At 41.2% G+C, this 17548-nt stretch overlaps 1 protein-coding gene across 5 annotated transcripts in view; it reads right to left on the minus strand.

Annotated features, from left to right (window-relative positions):
* LOC104149733 (uncharacterized) overlaps positions 1-17548 on the minus strand; it is a 308193-nt gene that overhangs the window by 248105 nt on the left and 42540 nt on the right. Inside the window, exons 1-3 of one of the 5 annotated variants that reach the window (XM_068908456.1) lie at positions 16840-17110; positions 16200-16290; positions 16037-16116 (exon numbers count right to left, since the gene is read on the minus strand). The exons of 2 other annotated variants lie outside the window; for them this stretch is intronic. In XM_068908456.1, coding sequence (XP_068764557.1) covers positions 16037-16111 — 75 coding nt within the window. In that variant the 5' untranslated portion in view covers positions 16112-16116; positions 16200-16290; positions 16840-17110. Of the gene's footprint in view, positions 1-16036; positions 16117-16199; positions 16291-16839; positions 17111-17548 lie in introns of those variants that run through there. 2 more of the 5 variants (XM_068908458.1, XM_068908457.1) reach the window with 2 other exon arrangements.

Consider the following 17548-nt stretch of genomic DNA (forward strand, 5'->3'; position numbering starts at 1 on the left):
GACACAGGCAGCCATTAATTATCTAATGAGGCCAGCAGTGTTTCTGATGAGGTGGGGCTGATTAAATATTAAACAGTAGCATATGGTGAATGCCAAGAACAAAAGACTTGAATCTGACTCTCTCTCTCTCTAGATATATATATATATATATATATATATATATATATATATATATATATATATATATATATATATATATAAATAAAAATACAGCATTGCATTAAAAAAGTCCCCCTCTGCTAAGCCAGAAGAGCAGTCTCACTCTGAGAGGGGTAATTAGGACAGAAAGGGAAGCACAAAACTCAAAGGGAGTCTAGCGAGTCCTGACTTCTGAAGGTGTAACTCAGATGAAAAGGTTTCACATTAAAGGGATGCCAAAAGCATTTAGGCATTGCAGCAGTCATCTCTTTGTTTAACCCTTCTCAGCTATTAAGACCTGCAATTGTTTCCTTTTTTCCTGTCCCTTTCTTATCTTTCACTGGAAAAGTCCCAGGGATCACTCCAACGCTGTCAGCAGCATCTAGCAAATCTCTCTTCACAACGCAGCCCACAATATTCTGCCAAGAAGCAGCGAGCAGAAGAAGGGGAACACGATCACCGAGGTGATCCTAGGGGCAGGTAGGTATGGCAGCCTCCAAAGCGGCGGAAAAGTCCAACAAGTTTGGATATGAAGACGTCTTATAGCAGGGGAAATTGTCTCTAAAACTGGCAATGGTTGCATAGTCTCAAAAACTTCTTAGGGCTGTCTTTCAAAATTCCTAATAAGCAGCAAATGCTGCTTGGTTTGTTTCAAAATACACTCAAATTGCAGCCACACCTCACAGTCTACACTGTCACACTGACAACAGTGCAAGTTTCCAACATCCCTCCAATTTTTTAGCTGCCAGTTGTTTCAGTCTATTACAGAACAAACCTCCTCCCCTTTTGTAATCAGGTATTCACGTAGTACCAGAAACAATCAAGTTATTATTGATTACCTGGAAAGAGATCGGATTTTTGGAATATCCTTTGCTCTTAACAAATGGTTTTCCTAAAGATGAAAGAATGGTACTCCCCCATCTGCCTTTTTACTTTTTTTTTTTTTCTTTTTTTGATAATACCCTTCTTTATTATAATCTCCTTAATATCCATCTGCTACCCTTTAGGCTAAAGCTTCTTAAATTCAAATATAGGGCTATTTTTATCACAGAGGAATATGTAAAGCAATAGAAACATTTTAATGGATTTTTGTGCCTGTGGCCCTTTTTAGCTGAATTTCCATAATGAAATCCAGTTACAGACATTGGTGCTGCTACAGTTGGCTGTTCACACAAATAAAGAATGAACATTTTTGTCTTGTAAGCCAACCCAGTAAAATAAGAGAGTGCAATAGCTACCTGCAAGGACCACAGGATTTTTTTCCTCTGCTGTTGCTTTAGTATAACTGTACATAACTCTATTTTTAGTTCAATAGGGCATAACAATCAAGATAAGCCACAACTCTCTATTTAGGCTCTCTATATAAGAAGCATAAAGTAATTTCTGTAAGTGGTAAGTAACAAAATGAGGATGTTCTCTTTTGTGCATGGTATTCAGGAGCATCAAAATAGCTTCATAAAACCAGCTACATGCAACAATAGTCACAATAAAATGCCCGTGTAAGCTGAGCATTTGTATTGGAAATCCGGAAAAATATTTTCCTAATAATACTTTTAGGATTCCAAATCTTCTCCACCAGCGTGTCTTATTATTTCACTATAGCTGCAAACAGAGCTGAGCAAAGAACAGTTTCTTGTATCATAAACGTTTCTAACATTGAAGATGTTTTCCTGCTCACCTGGAAGAGAACAAGACTTCTAATGAGGGAAGCTAAAGAACAAGACAGCCTTTATATCCCCCACGGAAGAGCCAGCAGCTAAAAATTCAAGCCTGCGCTCTCCAGCCTGGGTCCAGAGGTCTCCCTGCGCCCATCTCTTTGGCCCCGGTCTCTGGGCAAGCCACTGCATTGCCACCACCCGTTTCAAACCGAGCAGGACAACAGAGCTGCTCAGACGGCAAAGCCTGAACAGTCCCCAAAATACACCCTCTGATCGTAATTTATAAATTAAAACAGCGCTTGGCAACTCTGTCACTGGCAGTCATGACTTTGATCATAACACAACTCCGTTTCGTGCACCCACGTCACTGGCCTGAATGCTGCGGGCATCCCAGGTGCTCAGCTGCCGTTTTCTTTTTCTTTTTTTTTTTTTTAAATCAGGCCTCAAAGTATCTCAAAAACAGGCATTTAAACACTGAAACGCCACGAGGAGACCAGGTAACTGACCACAACATTTGCAAGAGCATGTGATAGACCGAGAAGCCTTGCTCACTGCTGAAACCAGGAGCTCAGCACTTCAGCAATGTTTGCTCTTAGCAGTTAGTTACCAAATCCCATTTCTGTTTCCCGAAGTCTTCACCCTTAATTGCCTCAGAGCCTACCCAAGTTGTGAGGAGCCTCTAATTTTTTAAAAACGCCCTTTTACAGAAAGGACGCAGTTCTGGATAACTCCTCACCCCACTACGCATAGGGACTTACCACCTAATACCCATAATACCACCGCTTTTCCTAGTTCAACAGTAACATCGTCTGCAGCACGACTCAGACGCTAAATTCAGAGAAGTCTTTTGATTCCGACCGGAGTATCTTTAATTCTAAACCCAGCGTCTCCTTTTGGTGGCTGCTAACAAGTACATCGCTCTCGGTGTGATACGTCTCTGTGGAAATTAAATATCGTCACATAAAGTTCCTTGACTCGCTGTTAGATCTCTAAAATTTTTCTACATAAGTAACTTTGCAGTGTCCTCATTTACGCACAAGTTGGCTTAGGAGGCTGCTTTGGCGTTGTGATGAACGCTCAGCCACGTGAAAATCTGCACACAGGAGAAAATAACCAGAAACTTCCCGTAACGCCAAACACGGCTCAGCCTCCGAGCGCGTCTTCAAGCGACGCGGGGCCGCCGGGGCCTCGGCCGTGGCTCGCGGGGGATCGCGTCTGCCAGCCCGGAGGAGCGCGGCCGCGCGCGGGGCCCCTCTCGGGCCCGCGGGGACGCTGACACCAAGCCCAAAAATTGCCGTCAGCCCAATTAAGGTTTTAACAGCAACAGTCCAAAGTGTCTGACAAGAGACAATGATGAGCCTTCTCATTAATTAATACCCTTCGAAAGGTTATCCGTGAGCGCTGGCTAGCCCCTGCCGGCGCTCCCCGTGCCGCGCTCCCCGGCAGAAACAGGGACGCGGCCCGAGAGGCCCCGTACGAGCTCCTCCTGCTCTCGTTTCCCGGGGTGCTAGCGTAAAGATTTCGGAGTAAAACGCTCTGTATCCAGAGGTCTTATACTGAAACTTCTAACGAAGGCAAAAGCAAAGTTTCCTGTCCTTATCTGCTCTGTTTTTCTTTCATGGCTTCTAAGCGTTTTCTGCATTCCTTTGTGGAAGAAAAGATGTAATGTATTTTCAGAGGGACTCGGCTCCTGCAGGATCCTAAATTGGCTCATTTAATCTACATGGGTACTTGAATCCTCACTTAAGACATTCGTTAATTAAGCCACATTAAACCACACAGGCAAAAAAGAGGCTATGTTCAGATAAATTTAAGGGTCTGATTTTCTGATTTAAAACCAAAAAGCAAAGACATGCAGAGAGCCCAGCCTGGTGCTCCCTCATTAACTCAGCATATTGTGACATTTATAGTTCTCACTCAGGACGAGGATGCCAAGGAAAATAGCGGTTTACAGCGTTGGAATAAGTAGATAACACTGCCGAAAAATAAAGTTTATATCCAAACCATGAGCTTGTGCAACAACGCTTACACCAGAAGTCGCTTGGTGAGCCTGCAGAAATCCCTCTCATGCTCATGCAAACGTTTTTATAGTCGCAATAAGATTTTTTTTGAAATTCCCCTTTCTCGAGACAGTCCAGTAATTCAGTCACCAAGCAAAACTCACCACGGAGTGCAGTAAATGACCAAATTCAAAGAGAAGGTGAGCAAGGAAAATGTTTTTTTCATAAAAAATTCATGAGCTGAAACACAATTACTTAAAACATTCAATGCAATTCAACTTCGAAAACAAACGTTAGCGAAGAAAGGCAGGCTACGTGCAGATAAGCAATACAACAAGAAAAGCAAAACTAAAAAAATAATTACTTCTTCCCCTTCTTCTCCCCCCACCTTCTCCCAACAGCTGGATCCTGGCTTCACGCACCTGTCCATGAGTTAAGTGCATCCTTACCACTATCTAAACACTAGAAGTTTTGGGAGAGTGCAAGAGGGGTTAAACTATGTTGTTTACAGGGGTTTCTGTTATTCTTTTTGTTTTATTTGCCCCTTATGAGGGGAATCCAGGAAAAGCTGACTTTTTTTTTTTTTTAAACTAGAATCTTATAGATTACCAAAATGGTTTACACAATATTTTAAAAGGTAAGTTTTGTGTGGATATTGCTTTCTCTCTCACATCTTAGTATCTGAGAACTTCAGAAATGTTGTGTTACCATATATATAGATAGATATACATGTACACATACACACAAACATAGAAAAAATATGCAAACAAAGGTTGCAGGCAGAGAAAGATGAGGCCCTTGTATATGGCCTAGGATGGCTTAAATACAAACCCTGCAACTTCAATAAAGCTTAAAAAAAAAAGTAAAATTCTTCCCATTTATAAGTGTATTCTAACTACTTGCCATGCCTGTAGTTTAGAATTAATTGAACTATTTTGTTAAGCAAACAAAGAAGGAAGAGACACTGGTGTTGATTATCTCTAGGAAAAACTACAGTCATAACAGATTCAGTGAGAGCAATTTTCAAAGGAATGTAGGAGCACAGTTTGCTCTGAAAACAAGTTAGATATTTTCCTAAGCATAGTAGATAACACCTGAAAGCCAGAATACAGAAATAAAGTAACAAAGAAAGAAGAGTAATCCAAAAATATTTAGTACTTTTCCTACGGATACAGGTAACACTGTGCACGTGGTGAAGCCTGTGCATTCCTTTTAGTTACAGGAGACAACATTTTTGCAAGTTTTAGTGATGTGTTTGTGATGAAGACGCACAAGTACAGAGGCAAGAGAAATCCCAGTTTCCAACTGTTTCTTTTTTTGATCTTTAGAAAAGTATTTGATAACAATTCTCCTCTTTGAAAATAGGGATGACAATGCTGAGTTGAAGTACCGTTAAAACAATGTTACTTTAATTTATGATATTGTTCAGCCGCTTTAGAAGAACCTCCCCGGGATTTGGAAGGAATCCTTTCTTAGCCAGTAGGGCTGGAAAGAGGAATCTCTAGACTAACTTCCCTTGAGATGAGTAAACATATTCTTTCTGGAAATAATTGACTATAACCAAATTCAACACTGTTGTTTTTGCCCAGTAACAAAATAACCAAGTCTTGTATATAAAACAAAGATGCTAAAATGTTATTCTGCCTGTAGTCTTCACTTCCTGTGGCTTGCAGCTTGACAGATTCTGAGCAAGTAATTAGGAGAAAATTAAAACAGATTTTTGTTTCCGCTTATTTTTGTTTAACGTTAAATTCCACAGCATTCTCAAAGCTGCTTTAGTGTATTGCAGTAGGCAAGATAATAGATAAAGGAAAATTATTTTACATCTACCTTTGAAGGGTTTTTTTGTTTTTGTTTTTTTTTAAATCTTGCTTTACCCTCACCTACATATGTATAAAAGAGAAGACAGGAAGCCTTCAGGGCACTTACACTTTGCCTTTATGGCTCAGAAACAAGTTTTTCTAGGCAGTTTTTGGAAAAGTATTATTACAGTCCATTACCAGTTTTGACCATGACAAAGTTAACAAAATAAAGAAATATGCATATTTTTGATAGCTATGCTGCTATGTTCCCAACTTTCCTGGTAACCTGCTTCCTTGCGGTAACCTTTCTGCTTCTCCTGTTCCACACTATGGATTTATATGCATACGTACAGGGTCTTGTATGCTATGAACTTATTGTTATGGCTTCATTCTCACAGATCCATGGTATTGTATTAAACTATCATTTAATAACAAAAAGACTTTTTAGACAATGTACGCAAGCTCGTGGCTGGGGCAGAAATTCAGCCCAGAGTCCCTGAGGCCTAGTCCAGCGCCTTGTCCATCAGAGCTGCCCAGAAAGAGCATCCTCAAGCCTGAAGGGCAGAGCCCACCGAAAAGCAATAGCAACCTTAAAGTTGTTGCAGCCTGTGCACCCTCCTGGTGGTTTGAAAAAGAAGGAAATAAAAGTAGCTGGATCCTTTTCGGCAGAGCTGTTTTCCAGCTGGTCACCTCCCGCCTTCCTGGGGCTATTCCACCCTTGCGTGCAGGATTTGTCCTTTCCTTTGCTGAACTCCATGAGGTTCTCTTCTGCCCAATTCTCCATTTTGATGGATGAAAACATCCAGATAAGCAGATTCAGAAGCGTTTAATTACCAAAACCGTGGTTTTTGAATTAACCTGCTTGAATTTATCCAAATCATACGAGCTCGCCTGTTGTCAAAGGTTTGGCATAACAACATCTGCTTGTTCAACACACACATCTAGAATGAGAGGATGACATAAGCGTGAAGCCCTGGGTGACTAAGTCTCCACTTTGAAATCATTTTGGGTAAATAGGAATCTCCAGTCTATCAGTCATCATTTCCCTAAGTTCCACTGATGTAACCATTTCTGGTAGAAAGTCTGAAGTCAAAGGCCCTGAACACCGAGTACTTTTTGAAACATCATATTTTCCATTATAAGAGTTAATCTCACTGTAGAGCTGTCCTTTACCACCTGCTTCAAACAAACTCTCTGGATTAAAGAGCTGACAAAGGTGGTTTGTTGCAGTGTGGTTGCCTTCGTCAGACTGCTACACCTTCCCGCTCCTCTCCGGGGGGATCCCAATTTCTCAGTGCTGCTGGCAAGCGCTTATTGTTAGAAAGAAATTCTGTTTAGGCAGAGGAAGATGAAACAACTACGAAGAGAAGTTTTAAGGTATATAGCTGGAAAAAATTTTGGAGTAGATCGTCTTCAGATGGGTAAATTTATTTTTCGTTTCTAGCTCAGTTTGACAGGAACACAAAGCTAACTACTTAAAAGTGGCCAAATATCAGTCTCATTTCACACATTTCCAGCCCCATTGGACTGAGATATTAATGTCATGAAAAAGTCTAGAAAGGAATGAATCTATTTTATCTACCTAACCGGATCACTTAGCAAGGAGGTTGAAAAGCCAACTATTACAATTTATAGGACAATGCCAACATATGTCCAGAGCAACAGGCTCAAAGTTCCTCCTTGCAATCTGCTCTCCTCTTCCTATTTATTCAAAGTGTTTCTCAACCTCACAGTGAAACTCCTCGTGGTAAAAAAAAAAAAAAAAAAATGTTTTACACGTAAGAAATAAAGACATTTCTGTGTTACCATCTCTTGCAGGTAAGATGTGAATGGAATTGAAATTCCACAGGGGTTGGATACCTAATTCCTCAAAGCAACTTGGAAAACGCGAGGACTTTTACTTCCTCCTGTCCTGACAAACTACTGTGACAAAGGATAAACAAGGTAAACTGAGACTACAGATTGGATTATATTTCTCAGGGAGGAGGAGTCCAAAGTGACTAACAGAACTAATCTGTTTGTGTAAGTGATATACAATTAGATTTTTGCACAGTTCTCGGTAGATGCAAGGCAATGTTTACAAATGTGAAGTATCATTATATGTAAATTGGCTGCCAGTGCAGAATTTTTCTGGTGAGTCAGCAGCTACTCATTCCTTAAATGATGCTCTTGTTCTCTGAGTACTCCTTGATGCCTCCAAAACGTTATTTCCCAATGGAAGATAATGCCTTTTGCAATTCAAGACCCAATTCATCTGGCAGTCAGGGATCGGATGCACTGTTCAGGAGAGATAATGAGAACTGTGGACCTGCAGAACACACTGTCCTCTAAAGCTCTTCCTGCATTTACTCAATGTCTTGCCATATCTTTAGCATCAAATAATGGTTTTAAAACAGACAAGAGAGCTCCGAGAAGCTCTTTGGCAAAATTGTTTTACTGCTATTTCGAGTTTTTCATAGAATTTTGTAATAACAAAAAGCTTAGATGACAATTTTGTTTCAAGGCAAGAACAGAACAACTTTTACTGGTACAAACCTTGGGGGAAACACGGAAAAAACCTTCTGTGAAAGACAAAGATAATCACCCTTTCCCTGTTTGACTCAGCATGCTTCCTGAAAAAGCTGGCAACTCCAGATTCCTCCTGAATAAGTCACATGATTAAAATGTTAGAAATCAATAGCTATGAGTCATGTGACCTATTTCAGTAAGAGACTTCATGAGTCAGACTCATGAAGCAGTACTTCCAGATATGCTCGTTTATTAACCAGGCTCCTAATACCGGGATACAAGTCATGCAAAAATTCAAGTTCTGCAAGTTTCATGGTACCTCCCTTTATTTTGTCATTATCGCACTTCTACACAAAATAAGTATGTATTTATTATTTTTCCACTTGTTACTAGTTTTGACTGTTCTACTGATCTAGAGGCCACCCAAACTGTATACATTTTCTTTCACCGAAAGACCATCACCAGCTCTCAAAGCAGTACTAGGTATGTTGTTACACTGTTGATATGCCCAAAAGTTCACAAGACTTTTGACTTTCTGTCTCATTTATCTTAAAGAAAAGACACTTAACATTTCTTGGACTTCTCCTTTCTTCCAGCATCCAAGGACCTATTCGTAAGGTCTCCCATAGCACAAAATAGTGCTAACATCATCACCGATTCCCTTAGTCAGGCCTAATGCAGCCTCTGACCCTGGGTTTGAGAAGGGAAGGGACAGGTCTACGGGCCAGAGAGCTACAGTAGGTTCTTCCGATTCTCAGTAGCACAGAGGACAAATCTGGATCTTCCTTGCATAGACCAATGCCTCTAGACAGGACACTTCTGGTTGAGCTGATCAATTATGTGCACTTGCATCCTGCACACCCTCTCCGTTTGCTTTCACAAACTCACTCTTTAGAAAGACATTTTCTCATGTCCATGCTGAGGCTCTGGTATCAGTGCAAACTTCAAACTCTGAATTCAAACTCCCGCTTTAAAATCACTCCAAAACTCTTCGGTTCAGGAGTTCTCCGAGTGACTGATTGCAATGGTAAGCCTCAGTGCTCATCTCCGCCCCCTCGCTAACAGGGGGCTATTAGCCACTCTGTGATTTCAAACAGCGAGGCTGATCAAAGGCCCAACGGTCACAGCCACACAAACCCACCGAGACTTAAAAAGAATGAAAAATGTGGGCTCAGTGGTATTGTAAAATATGCACATACGCGTTCCTCTGCCTTACAGGGAGTTGCACAGAGAGAGGAAGTATTCCCTTTTTATAGGAAAGCTTAACTTTAATCTCTGGGTGGTTTGGGCAACAAAAATTATGCAGACATATTGAGCAGTGCAAAACAGGTAACTAGCTAAACTTGCTTATTTATTTTAAAGAGTTTTTCTCTTTTCCTTTATTTTAGCTTTCCTATAACAAGTTCTGCATTCATACAGGCTGCAAAGGCTAACACAAACCACTACTATAAAGCGATGTAGCCCTCTTATACAACTGGAAGAGAGGAAGAGCTAGATGGAGAGTACCCAAACAATATACAACATACCACATCTAAATAGTGAGACAGACTGAAAAATCCCGAACTGATTCAGATGCAATTATAAAAAAATGAGCAAAACCGAAAGGTCTAAGGTTATGGGCTAGGTTTCCAAAATGTACACTGATATATTAAAGGTATTGAGGCAAACAGCCACATGAATAAAGAAACCCGATTATCACAGTTGCAAGCTCATTGTGACTTCTGATTGAACAGCATCCTGCTACTGAGCCATTTATAGCCATTCTCTAACCTCTGAATTCACTGGTGCTAACCAGGATAAGCTTGCATGGCAACTGTTTCCCTGCATCTCCTCTGCTAGATGCACCTCCTCAGATTATAGGACTCTGTGTGTCTTGGACACTGCTCTTTCAAATTCGAAATGGTCTACAGACTGCAAGTTTGAAAGACAAACCAGCAGATAAATGGCAACAGAATTGCACAAGCCTTATTTTTTTAGGGAACAAGCTAAAAACGAGTTGTGGTTATAGAGCCCAGAGGAACCCTGTTCCTGGCTTCAGGATCCAGGGACAGCCACATGCCTTCCCTCAGCACCGCGACAGCCGGTGCCCAACCTCAGCATGGCTCCCACCCTCACTGCAGGGGCAGAGGCAACCCTGGCTCTTACCTTCCTTGTCCTGGATTAGCTCCCTCTTCCTTCACAGGCCTGAGGACGTTTAAAGTCAGACAGGCGTTAACATATTAGCTCAAGAGGACTTGGGACATGTCCTTTCCTCTCCTAATGAGGAAAGTATGGACAGATTCAAATTCTGCTTTCCGCCTCAGGCAGCAGGGTAGCAGAGATGAGGAAACTCTGAACATTTCTTTCTTTCCATGTCTAAGTAAAAATCCCCAAATATCAGACTTCAGGTATTTTAGTTGAGGTTACATAGAATTAAGATATTTCAAGTAAACCCTACACATTTCTGTTATGCCAGTTGAAAGCTTTAGCATGTTTAGTGAAAATTCTTTTTAAGCAAAGCCATATGCCTATATAATGATACTGTCAGCAGCCTACATATCTCAAAAATCTTGTGCTTTCAATTACTTCTTACTGAAAATGCTAAAAAGTTATAGCACAAGTACATTAGTTGGACTCATGCCATCACAACCATGGGTTGACCATCACACGCCTGTGCTGCAAACATTCCTTAATGAGATGATTTTTTTTTTAGAGAAGTCAGTCATGAACTTCAACAACACACCACAAACGCAAAGTTGGCAAATCAACATCACAAGACACAAAATACAGAAGCGTAGAGAATTCGCCAGCCTACAGCAGTGAGTTGACTTCAGACACGGACGCCACGCAGCCCCCGTGGCACGCAGACTTTCCTACCCTGCTGCTCAGGGCAGGTGCAAAGCTCCACGTTGTGCTGCAGTACACTCATCGTGATTAGGCTGAGTAACTCTAATACCGCTTTACGTAGTAGAAAGATACAGAAAGCTGCCTATATCCATCTCTGTAACTACCTTACCCATACCACGAGCACATATGGTTAACATACGTGAATCTTCTATTCACTTATACAAAGTCCACAAAAGAACTGTATATTCACAAAGCTGCTGAAAAGCTTCTTCCTAAAAATACAGTTCCTCCATACATAACAGTTTTGAAAAGACTGGAAGTATACCTTCCATTTTGGAACAAACCCATTCAGTCACCGTGTCATGGCTCTATCACTTAAAATTTCAGGGAAGAAGGAGGAGCCCCTTTATAACGGTGGGGGGAGGGGGAGAAAAAAATCAAAGACTTCAAAGAGAAAGTGTTCAAATAAGTGTCCTGAAAAAAGTTTTGGAGGCTTAACAGGAGAACATAGAGCAGAGGTCCTGCTGTCAACTAAGCTCTGCGTGATGGGCTCACCACAGTGCTCTTGCAAGGATCCAAATCAATTAGCTGCTCAGGCTTTTGCCTCTTCTGTAGAAGTTAGACCATTCTCACTGTTACTCCTCTTCTCTCTTGGGGTGAAGTTACATCCAGTTCAGAAGGATCACCTGAGCTCTTAATGGAAGGCTTAAGTTGTGTATAGGGCCTTCCACAGTCAGGATTAATTTCAGCCTGTAAGTATAATTTGTTTTTCTAAATGCCATACTTGGAAGATTCTGTTGCAAAATTAGCTTTGAGCTATGTAAGTCTTCCAATAGCAGTTGTGGCTTAAGAGGAACTACCTGCATTTAAGGCATGAGCAAATGTATGCTAAAGATGTGCATGTTAAGTTTTAAAATGCAAGCTAAAGTGATGTTATCTTTCCAATTCACAGATCTATTTATACTCTAAGAGTGTGTCTAGACAAGAAATAAAGATATACAAAGTAAGACTCTAAACAAAATATAACCAGTCTTCTCAGACGGTGATCAGGATCCATATTTCTCCTTGATCGTACAGAGCTGATGGTATCATAATTGCATAGTTAAAAATCCCAGCTTAAGTAGTTTGTTGGGACAAGCCTGGGAAAGTGAGGGATGAGAAGCAAGAGCGCATCTCTGCTGTCCCCTTGGGGCAGCTGTAGAGGCCCATTCTTTTGCCTGTGCAGAGCTGAAAGGTGTCCCTGCAACATATTGCAGGATGATGCACTTCAGAGCCATGCATGGGCTTGAGTTGCATGCAAGCAGACAGCCAACCTCCATTCTTCTTTCCTGAGTGAGACCATAGTGAAGACCAGCTTCACACATATGATGAGAGTGCAGAAAACATCTCTCCATGCCAATTTAAGGTGCAACACAGGCTTGCATTTTGAGGTTCCCCAAAGAAAATAATTTATACTGTACTGCAATTTATTAGGAAAATATTCATGACTAGGACAAGACACCAGCTGACTTTTTATAATCCAAACAGACTCAGAGGTACTTCCATCTACCTAGAGTTAGAGGAGTGCAACTGCTTTATCTACCAGAGACCAAAGCACTGTACAGAGCTAAAACACACCTGTATTTACAACTGACTCTTTAGCAAGCACACACCAGAGAGGTGCCAAAGATACGGGTTATCTTAGCTTGTATAATAGGCAGTTTTCTTCTATAGCAGAAATTACATCAAAGGCATTTTTGTCACTTGTTTTTCACAGTCCCCCGTCCTTCCAGACCACAAGCAGCGTGCCTGCAGGAAGCACAGCCTACTCTGCGCAGACAGCCAGAAACATCCCACCTACATTTGGGAACTCTACCTGGGGAGTAGAAAGAAGAGTAAGTGTTGTAGCAGAAACACAGGCTCAGCACCATTTTTAGAGGCCTCTAACGATACTACACCTTGCGCCAATTTAAATGGGCTTCTCCCCTAGGGGGGAAGAGTTCAGAGCAACCAAATCCAGAGCTCAATTCCACAGCTGAGACTCACTGACAAGTACAAGTTAGTGCCTATCACAGTGATAGTTCAAGCTTTCAATTGCTACCTATAGTGAAGAGCTAAAGATGTGTTTAATGCCTGCGTAGTTCATAGAAGAAAGCACTCTACTCAGGAAATTAAAAAGGAACAATTACCACCCAAAGAAGTATTTCATATTAAAATGGTATATATCACATTCATCATTAAATACATCATGAACAACCCATAAATCCTCACAAATACATGTGGTCCTATGACTGTTCATTATAGATTTTATGAGGTAGGAAAAACTTAAGAGTATTTCACGGATATCAATGACGACCTCATTCAGGCACCCAACATTCATTTTGGTTTCTTAACATTCAGCCCCACAACCTACCAGGCACAAACAAAAGCCACCAGCAGGAAAATACTGTTTCCTTGAGCCTTTTTCCCCCCTCTCTTTTGCAAGCATCCTGCCTAAACAACAAACTTACCCCACTGCGAATATCTGCAGCTGCACTGGTGACCACAAGGACTCAAATCCAAGCCTATCTCAAAAGAACCTTTATTGTACATACTAATATCAACTTTATCACTGTTTATAGGGTAGAACAGTGGCCAAAGCACCCATACAGCTCTGCTAATTGAAATTTCTGAGGAGCTATTTTTGTACTCATCGGTGAAGGAGAAGGAGCAGCTGTCAAAAATGTGGGTCTTGCAATACATGTTTCTTCACACCATTGCAAATGGGGAAACACTACCAATCCCAGTTTTTCAGTCCCTTTGTGGGGGAGTTAAAGGTTACAGAAAGTGGAAAACAAGCAGAGACTTTAACCTTCTTTTTTTTTTTTTTTTATTTATTTCTTCAAAGAATTCCTCTGCTATAACTAAAACAAACAAGACCACTTGCCTGCTACACAACACAGCTAAAAACTCCTATGTTGCATGAAAAAAACAACTCGAGAAATAAGGGAGAAATGGCTTGGGGAGATACATCTTTTCATCCTTAGCACTGCACATTAACAATGTGCACAATGCAAGACTTGTACTTCAAGAAAAAGCAGCAGTTATTTTTGTTTCTGGAGAAAAGTATTTCTTTCAGGGGGAGGGGGGCAGCATGGCCCCGTTTCCCCTTTCATACATATTCACTATTTAGCCGCACTGGAAGGGAGCTTGGAGGAAAGCCAAATACGTGCTGCACATATGCTCCGACATTACCTGGGCCCCTGGCAATAGGGAGAGACTGAAATACGGCTCCTATTTTGCTCCCAAACATCGTTTTTCATGCCATTCTGCTGACGGCTGAAGAGGTTTTAAAGCTTCTCTCCCTTCATCACACACATGCTCTCCTCTCGGAGGAACAAGCGGCAGCCACAGAGAGGAACGCGGGCCCTCGGCAGACAGAACAGAAGGACTTGCTCATTTGTAGTAACGGAGACAAAGCACTGAGAAGTGTTTGATAACGGTAGGCAGGCACCACTAGCTTCACTTACATCCCAGATCTGCCTCCCAACTGCCTAACGCAGCGCTTAGCTCCACTTGGTGAACCTAGGTCTTACCACCACGCTGCAGCTACCACCAGAAACAAAGACGTCCTCAGAGGCTGGAACCTAGGCAACGGCCATAAATACTCAGCTACAAAGAGGGTTTGCTTTTCTCCCCACCCCCCTCCAAATTTTGCTTCATCTTAAGCTTCCACAAATGCTGGATATGCCTAATATCCATACCGCATACCGCAAAGTAAGATAATACAACAATTCAAGTTTAACAGTTCCTATGATACACTTTATATTTCAAGTCAGTTCTAAAAGCTGGTAAAATTTGATTTTAACTACAAATTATTAGTTAAGTTTGTAGTATCATTCAATCTGCAATGTGCTTATACTCAAAAAAAGCTTGAAAGGGAGAAAAGAACCATGAGAAATTAAGAATTTAATACATAGCAATTCCTTACAATGGGAAAAATTACAAAGAGCTATTCTGAATTAAATGAAGAGTGTTGTAAGTAAACACTAAGGATATTTTTGTTTTTTGTTTACAGAACCATTAGCTAAAGGAAGGAGTGAGACTCACAAAGGAAGGGGAATTAACATTTGTTGACATTTTACTGCTTTTAGTTTTTATGTAAACTCGAAGCAATTAAATTATGTTTAAGACATTTTTGCTGTAAGTAGTTTCCATTTACATTCCTAGAAATAGTAATCCAACTATTTTATTGCATTGTTGGGAGCCCTGTAGCAACAGACCAAATATTTAGCAACAGCTCTGTTTGCCATCTCTAGAGCTGGAAACTGAAGACTTGAATCAATTTAATTGCATCAGTGTTTCTCCGCTACCGCACCAGAATGTGTTCTCGAGTTTAAAGGGTCTATTCCTACGTCCCCCCACAGCAGTCTCTAAATAAACCTATAAATCCTGGTTCTGTAGCACATGAATTATCAGCAACTTCAAAATAAATGAAGACAAAAATGGTTGAATATTTAAACGTGTAGCAACTCCATCCCATGATAGATCATTTCAGACCAAAATTCATTTTTTTTCTTTGATACCTACTACTGCTATAAACTTCCAGTTTATCATATAACATTACAATTTATGGTATAACCAGCTTGTGTACTGACTATAAACCCTTTGTCAATGCCACTGTAAAGACTTTATAGTCCATAAATAATAGAAGAGCGATTGTATCTATCCTCCTTATTTTACTCAGTGCATCCAGTACATAGGACTCTAAATATGTCACAGGATTTGCTTGGTTTACATATCAACACAGGTTAGGCAAAAATAAAACCAGGTACATTTCTCTGAGTATTGTGCTTACCCAAATCCCATTCAAATAACTCATGGGTGGGAGTCTGCCTTTGCATGTTATAACCCAAGAACAAAGGATACACACACACACACACAAACAATAATCACACTTAATTTACCACAGAATTCATTTATGGGTAGGGACTACAAAAATTAATTTCCCAGTTCCTAAATTATTAAAGAGAAGGTGGGCTTTCTTCACGTACAATCGCTTAGGGAGTAATTCACTTAGAGCTCTGCATCTAGCATAACCACTTTTCCTGGTTCTCCCTCGCGTACAGTCTTGGCCAAGAGGTACCTTTCTTTCCCATTTTAGTGGCTCAAGGTCCAAATTCAGCACATGTTCAGCTTCACATCCCACTGCAGTTGCCATGAAGTCTGGTAGAAGGCAGAAAAATAACCTCCCGTTACATCCGTTCCCCTGTTCACGAACCAGCAGCAACCTGCCCCGCTGCACTCACCCAGCACAAGCACCCCTCAGGGTCAGCGCTTCTGGCTTCTCCTGAACGCGCCGACTCCCACAGAGGGATGCTCATTTCACTTCTCCCGCTGCTAGCAAAAGATAAAATGGGACCGTTCAAAACATACAAGGAAGCATCAAAGCTTTAAAGTAATCTAAATGCCACTTTATACCACATCCTATTTGTGAGTAAGGAAATAATTTGAAGGTCATGAAAATAAGCTTAGAATTTGATCCAAAAATCCCACGCTAGACACTTATCCCAGATGCAGCGGGCAAACCAAACTTTCTTTGCTCCCATCCATAGCCTCAGACGTTCTTCAACGCACTAGATTATTCCTTTAGTACATACAACTTCCACAGCCTTTTCTTCTGTCCCCCCCACACCGGTTTGCTCAGTGTTTCTCACGTTACACAGCTCTTCCCCCGCACCCCTCATGGCAGGGCATTTGTGCTGCCTCTCCAGCGACCTTCCCATCAGATCCTTCCACTCACTGCAGCAATAGCCCTTCTGGCATAGAGCCTCCATCTATTGATCCTCAAAGCAAACTTCTTATTCATGCTCACACGTTCCCCTGATGGATCCCTGCGTTGCCCTCCCTGCCTGCAAACTGGCAGGCTGCTTTATGTATTTTTCTTACCTCTCTTATCACCTCCCAGAAGACTGCATATTGACACCTTTCTCACTACAAAACATAAAGACGGGGCGAGGACCTTCTCCTCCTTCCTAGTTCACTGAGCAGAAGCAGCCTCATTCCTCTTTCTTTCCAAACCCAAGCATGGTCTTTCACAGGGCAGGGATGGGTGGTCTCTTCTTGAGCCGTTTATTGCGGCTCTCCACAAGATTTCATTTCTCCAGGTCTTCTAGTACTAGGTTCCCTTTCATCGCTGCCGCACCAAAAGCGGGTGATGCAAGACCCTTGTGAGTAGATGTAGCACATCTTTAAATGCTGATGCATTTAAATATCTTTATAGAGAGTATGACACAATAAGTCTCAGGTGAAGCCTTTGGGAATTCCAGGAAAAAAGCTGCCTAATCTCCAGTTAAACAGGCCTATTATCTCTCACGCCCCATGAGAAAGTGAAGCAGAACTGATTTGATTAAGAGCAAATTAACCTCTCTAACACAGCTACCCAGGGTTTTACACCTGTCACTTTAGTATGACAATTTATATTTATTCAAAAAGCCATGAGACAGTAAATTAAACATTGCCCTAATTAGAAAAATGTCATATGTTACAGTGGGGGAGCAAACTGAACTAATTTCAAACAGTTCTCGTGCAAAGTACCTTTCAGTACAGCATTAGCACAAGTAGAGTCAATATTTTTACACAGTCACATCTGAGCTGA

The sequence above is a fragment of the Struthio camelus genome, chromosome 15 (assembly GCF_040807025.1).
Source record: "Struthio camelus isolate bStrCam1 chromosome 15, bStrCam1.hap1, whole genome shotgun sequence".
Classification (NCBI taxonomy): Eukaryota; Metazoa; Chordata; class Aves; order Struthioniformes; family Struthionidae; genus Struthio; species Struthio camelus.